The sequence below is a fragment of the Sitophilus oryzae genome, unplaced genomic scaffold, assembly GCF_002938485.1.
Source record: "Sitophilus oryzae breed Bouriz unplaced genomic scaffold, Soryzae_2.0 scaffold_1395_pilon_pilon, whole genome shotgun sequence".
NCBI classification, from domain to species: domain Eukaryota; kingdom Metazoa; phylum Arthropoda; class Insecta; order Coleoptera; family Curculionidae; genus Sitophilus; species Sitophilus oryzae.
The window spans coordinates 226,524-233,239 of NW_022146054.1; the positions used below are offsets into that span (position 1 = coordinate 226,524).

The 6,716-nt window shown below is 32.4% G+C and overlaps 1 protein-coding gene across 1 annotated transcript; it reads right to left on the reverse strand.

Annotated features, from left to right (window-relative positions):
• Positions 1 to 6,017: 6,017 nt before the first annotated feature.
• LOC115875741 lies at positions 6,018 to 6,449 on the reverse strand. The gene has a single exon (XM_030891253.1). The coding sequence runs from the start codon at positions 6,447 to 6,449 to the stop codon at positions 6,018 to 6,020; it is 432 nt and encodes a 143-aa protein (XP_030747113.1).
• Between the last annotated feature and the right edge of the window lie 267 nt (positions 6,450 to 6,716).

Sequence of the window (6,716 nt, forward strand, 5' to 3'; positions counted from 1 at the left end):
AGTATTTTTTACGAATAATTTATATTATAAAGTAATAAAAATACCGAGGGTATCATTAAATAATCAAAAGTTATAGTTATTTAAGGTGAAAGAAGATTGAATACAAATCAATTGAATACATCTATCATTCCTGATTTATGTCATATACTAACGTACCAAATCTCGTTTCTTTATCTGAAAAAATAAAAAAGTTATAAGGGTTGCAGTCATCTTAAAAAAATAGTAAGCTTTTTGTTTAATATAATAGAAAGAAGTATGTTGTGAATGGTGTATTTTTTTCGTACATATGATGGTATATTTACTATTATGGTGTTAGGTGGGCATTAAAATATGAATATAAACTTAGCAACAAATTTATTGCATACTATTGCCATTTTTTAACCTCTTTACAACAGTAATATTTTATTGTCGTTAAAATAATGATCTCTTTACGATCGCGAGTACATGGCGCCATTGTTTTATAGTCAACAGATCAAGCTAATAAATCAGCCAAGTAACATTAGACGATATTTTTCGCCGGCCAGGCGATATCCTCATTAATAATTAATCGTTATGTAAATGCTAGAAAACGGTCCGTTACACACCCAAATACCATCATCCGACTCGTGAAACATAGATGTGAATTTCAAAACCGCACTTTTATCTTTTTCCTTATAAGGAAAGACCCCCTGAAGCTTTCGTACTTTGTTTATTTGGTTAGTTATACAGAGTGATTAATTTAATTGATTTGTTTATGAAGTTCGTCTAATTTTTTTGAATAAAACATCGTTTATGGATTGGCTTAATTAAGATGATTAAATAAATTGAATTGTATCTCTATAAAACCATAATACATAAAATTTATATGACTTTGTGTGAATATGTACTGCTATTTTTGAAACATAATAAATAGGTATGTACTTAAAATAGTTATCAGTTGGATTTGATTTAAGTATCGTTTGCTTGGCTAGAGATGATCCATGTATTGTGTTTATCAAATGTTAATTTTCTATTTCTTCAAATTAATGAAAATTTCACCCTAGTTCATTATTAATTAAACTCCTGGTTGCAAGTTTTCTCTACACTCAGGTGCAAAAAAAACGCAACGGAGAAATTTTTTATCGAATTTAAAGTGTTATAATTCTGTTTGCTTCATCCACGTTACCGTAGATGGGGAGCTAAGAAGGCTTAGGTAGGGTGTAGGGCATGGTACAAAGAATACAAGGTATGATATTGCGCAGGTTGGTTGCTACGTCACAGGTGATAACAGGCGCTATTGGTCAGCACGCCTCGCGCGCCAGTTCAAATCGTCAAGATATTGTTATAAACCTGTTTTTTTTTTGTTTATATACCGTCATTGAATTATCGCTAAGCAAGTTACTATGGAGCAGGGCATAAGGAGTCGGGCTAGGAAGCGAGGGACCGGAGTTTGAATCTCGGCAGGGACATAACTTGTTATTTATTTTTTTAAATACTGTTGTATTCTATAGTTTATTTTTGTAGTATAAAAAAAGAACTATTTATTCTGTGATTTTTTAATCTCCGGTATTAATATAAATTGATTGTTGGTACAATACCTCATTTAATATAAAATAATATTCTACTTTTTGAAATGTATCGGGCCCTAATTGTACCTAAAAAGTAAAATATATTTTAGTGATATACCATATTGTAAACTATTTAGTATTTCAGTAACTTAAAAGTTAATTTGCATTGAATAATTGCCTACCATTAAAAGGAAATTTGAGCTATATAATCCTTGATGCGCATCTTCCTCTAAATTTTGGGTTTCGTTCAACCGATTTATTCTCAAAACCTGAAACATCTACATATAAAAAGAAGCACAGGTCACTAATTATAATAAACTTCACCCTGGAATTACTTCCACTAATTATAATAAACTTCACCCTTGGAATTACTTCTATCACAATTACAATACATTCATCTGCATTGGCATTTTCTACTGTTCGATGGGAAACAATAAACTTTCCAACATTTTTTAAATGATGTAACAATTCCTCTTGTGGTTAATTTTCCATAGATATCCTCATCTCTGTCCTCATGTGAATTCAGAGGCAATGAACATGAAAATTATTTACCATAAACATCGCAAACTAAAAACCTAATAAACAATTTTATACCGAATATAAAAATAAATTTAGTATTCTTACCTATTATCGTCCAAATCCATGTTAATAGATAATTATTATTTTTAAATATATTTTTGGAACTGCTGGTTTTAGTAATTATTAAATTAAACGAACTAAAAAGTCTTAAAATAAACAATTCTTAACCATAACCCCAAAAATACAGATCTCCTGTCAACTTTCTTTATTTTTTATTTATTCATTATTTTCCTAGTGACGTCACAGGTGGTATGCGCAAACTGAACGAAATTGGAGCCGCTATCGATCATACCTTGTATTCTTTGTACCATGGGTGTAGGGTATACATCGGGACAGGTCAACTCTGTGTATAGGATTTTAACGTGTAAGACAGTGATGTAGGCAGCTTAATGGCAAATCAAATGTATTAAAAAGAGAAAAAAGTTGGGTGGGTATGGGTGGGCACATTTCTTCTGAGCGGTATTGCCAGATTTTGCATCAAAATTTCAAACCGCAGAAGTAGACGTTTCAAAAAAATGTGGCATCTAGGGTTGGATCTGGATTTTCGACAATTAGTTACTCATTTTACTACAACTGTAATAGATTACATTTAGCTTAGATATATTATCTTCATTTCAGTAGTATACATGAACATTTTTAACATTTTTTTATAATACGTTTATTTTATTCTAATTTCTTTAAGACTACGATAATATACTGGTCGGCAAGAGAAAATCTTGGGTCGTTTATTTTAGTCATCATTACTACATGTCTAGAAGTGAATCGCTATGGCAATCTTGTAAGTCGGGGAGAGAAAATTATTACCTATCCACTTAATCATAATCATAAATTTAACATAGTTTATTTTATTCTAATTTCTTTAAGACTACGATAATATACTGGTCGGCAAGAGAAAATCTTGGGCCGTTTATTTTAGTCATCATTTATCTACATGTCTAGAAGTGAATCGCTATGGCAATCTTGTAAGTCGGGGAGAGAAAATTATTACCTATCCACTTAATCCGGAGCTCAACTTCATACGCTTGGGAAAATTCTTGCTCTTTTCTCTTTGTTCATTTATACAATCACAGAGTCTATAGACTCACAATCGGCACCCAAAGCCGTGTGTACATTACCGGTTATATCATTAAATAAACTAACCAAAAAATAGCTGTATTACGTAGTAAATAGTGCAAATTCTATTGTCGACCATTCTAATCAGTATTAAATAATAATGGAGTGAGCCAGTGTGAAGTGAGACATTAAATGATTGATCTTTTTGTTAAATTACGTGGTATAACTTAACACAATGATGAATCGTTTAATGTTTCATATGCCCCTCCATAATTATTTAATCTGTAATCATACTGATTACATTGTTCAACAACAGAATTTGCGCTTTTAGTACGTTTTGGAATTAATAGATTATCTGTCTTATTATGCAACTAAGGATGTACGTGTCTACGTAATAGAGCATCAGCATCTCTCTCAATATATCGTATTGTACTGAACACGTTGACACACGAGAATCAGCAACCAAAGCCGTGTGTACGCTTCATTAAATAAACTAACCAAAAAATATGCTCTATTACTTAGTTACGTACATCCTCAGTTACATAATAGGACCGATAATCAATTAATTACATAATGTTGTAAATATCACAAACTCTATTGTCGACCGATCCGGATTAAGTGGATAGGTAATAAACTTCTCATTTTCTCCGTATTTTATAGTCTTTTCTCTTTCAGTATATCGTATTGTACTGAACAAACGTTGACTTTATTCTTCATACACACGACAATCGGCATACAAAGCCGTACGTTGTGCGTTTTATTAAATAAATTAACCTTTTTGTTTATTTATTGGTTTGTTTATGCTTTATTTAATGATTGATATTATTTTGTTAAGTTATACCACCAAGTGCTATAAACTAGTACAAAATTAAAAAACTTAATTTTAAGTAAAGTTCTTTGAAATATATCTATATTACTATTATGAATGAAACCTCTTATCGATTTTTAATTTGGAATTATATTAATTGCCATGTGTCATGTTTTTATTATTATTGTCAATTTTCTTTGGATAGCTGATAAATTAATCTATTGGCAATTCAATATGATTATAATATGATGTTCAAATACCATTTTGTTATTCACAAAAACGGCCTTTTATTACTTCTCTGTCATACTGATCCATCAATAAATATTTCTTACGTGTTGCAGCAGACGAGCAAAAATTTATTAATTTTATGGTCCTTTATATTTACTCATCCCTGATTCCATCCAATTATGGCCGCTGATGAAGCGGGAGGGTAGACGTTCGCTTTCGGTCATAGGCGTACTGAAAACTAAAATTTCTTATCCTCGTATTCAGAATTATAAATAGCAATAAAAAGGATAAAGATAAGTAAAACTTTATACTGATAAGTTTGCTGTATCAATATTAAAAAAATTGGTAGTAGGAAATATTATTTCATAATATTATGACATGATAATGTTATAATGTAATACTATAAAGTAAAGTAAAAGATTTGAAGTTAACGTCTCCTTTTTGCTGCCAGGGCTAATTTGGACGGGGCCTACTAGAGCAAGTGTCTAAATCGACTCTTACTCACGAGATATCCGATCTCATCCGGCCTCGAACCGGCGTGAATGAGCAGTGTGTGTCAATATATTTTACATTTTTGCCTTTATTGGACAACAGCACGATACAGAGTTTCGAACTGGTCACCCGTCTATCCACTAGTATCGCCTTACGTCGCTTAACTTCGGTGTTTTAATGGGAACCGGTGTTTCGACGTAGCTGGACCGTTGGTTGCCCGTAATACTAACAACCGTTATAACACTAGTTATACCACCCCGCATAAATTCAGTATTATTATAAATAAGTAATTTATTTCACACCCCTTAAAGTGTAGCACAATTAGAATCATAAAAACGATGCCACTTAACAGTTACATAATGTTTATAATGTTAATTTTAAAGGTCGTTTTACATAAAAATTGTTTATCTGTTTTTATTTATGATACAAAACCCGCTTGATCATAAAACTTTTTGATCATGTCGATGAGTTTTTTTTTATATTGAGTATGTATGGGGCTTAAGAAGCAGCGTGGTGAAGGCGTTGTTCCACTGTTTGCATCTTAAACATTGTCAGCTGTCATAAAAAGATTATTATTAAAATTCTAATAAATTAAATTTTACAGAATTCATAAGCAAAACTTTTTAAACTAAAATTGGCTGTAATACTAAATCTAAATGAAAATAAAATATTAGTACGCCTATGACTCAAGAGTTTGGTTTGGTTTGGTGGCGACACGTGAAGAGATATGCATGGCTTCCACATTTCGAGAGGCGGGGTGAGACCAATCAGCTAAGACAAATCAAGTGGTGGGAGAGAATATGGCCGTAGATGCCAGGTCTAGGAAATATTCCCTAACATTAAAGGTTTCTATCCAGGAAATACCTTTTTTAGAAAGCATATTTTTGGACACAATTTAGTGTGTGTATTTAATTTGTTTTCTCAAACTTGGCATTTCTAAAAGTATCATCAGATAAATATTTAAAAAAGAATATTTTTTGTTGGTTGATTGACCGTGCCAACCGGGCTTCAGGAAATTTTCAAAACTTCATCTGGCAACACTGACAGTATCGAAGTCCTAGAACGGTAGACATACTTTGACACATTTATCAAATCAGTCGGATTTTGAAAGGGGTTGGGTGTACATCATTCTACAATATATTTACGATTTTGAAGGTTATCCATACATCTCGAGACGTTTAATCTTTTAACAATAAAAATAATTAAACGTCCGGTTGTATCTATACTGCTCATGTTTTTGTTGCTGTTTCAGCATAAGTTAAAACAAGCATTAAAAAAATGACTAAAAATCAACTTTAAAAAAGGACAATTAGCAAAATAATTATAAAAAATTAAATCAAAGGTTCAAAAATACCTCCCTGTTGTGCTTCGCAATAGCCAAGACGGTTATAAAACTCTGACCTAACTTTAGCTAACATAACAGCGGGGATATTTTCTAACGACTGAACGATTTTTAATCGCAGCTCGTCAATATTCATGGGTCGTTCATGGTTATGGCCATAAATGGAGTTTTTTACATATCCCCACAGAAAGAAGTCATTGGGCGACAAATCAGGAGAACGTGGTGGCCAATTAATTGTGCCTTGTGTGGAAATTAGCCGATTGGGAAATGTGGTTTGAAGGAACAGATTTACGTTCCGCGCGTTATGCGCAGGACAGCCATCCTGCTGAAACCACACTTCCTCAAAATTGATTGGCAAATTTCGAACTGCTGGTACAATTTGGTTTTGTAGCATATCCAAATATTTGGCAGCTGTTAACATACCATCAATAAAAAAAGGCCCAATGATATGATTTTGCAGCATGCCAGCCCAAACATTTAGTTTTTGTGGATATTGTGTCCGCAGTGCCATACTAAGGTGCTTATTTTCTCGAGACCAATAACGTACTATCGAAGGATTGTGGTAGCCATGTAAGGGAAACGAACTTTCATCTGAGAATAATATATTTTCCAAAAATAAATTATTCCGATCGGCTCTTTCTCTTACAGCCTCGCAAAACTCCAGACGTCTGTTACAATCTGCGGGAAA

What these genes read in the sequence shown, in the direction of transcription:
- LOC115875741 (XM_030891253.1), bottom strand. Translation starts at nt 6,449, where the DNA reads ATGTTAACAGCTGCCAAATATTTGGATATGCTACAAAACCAAATTGTA.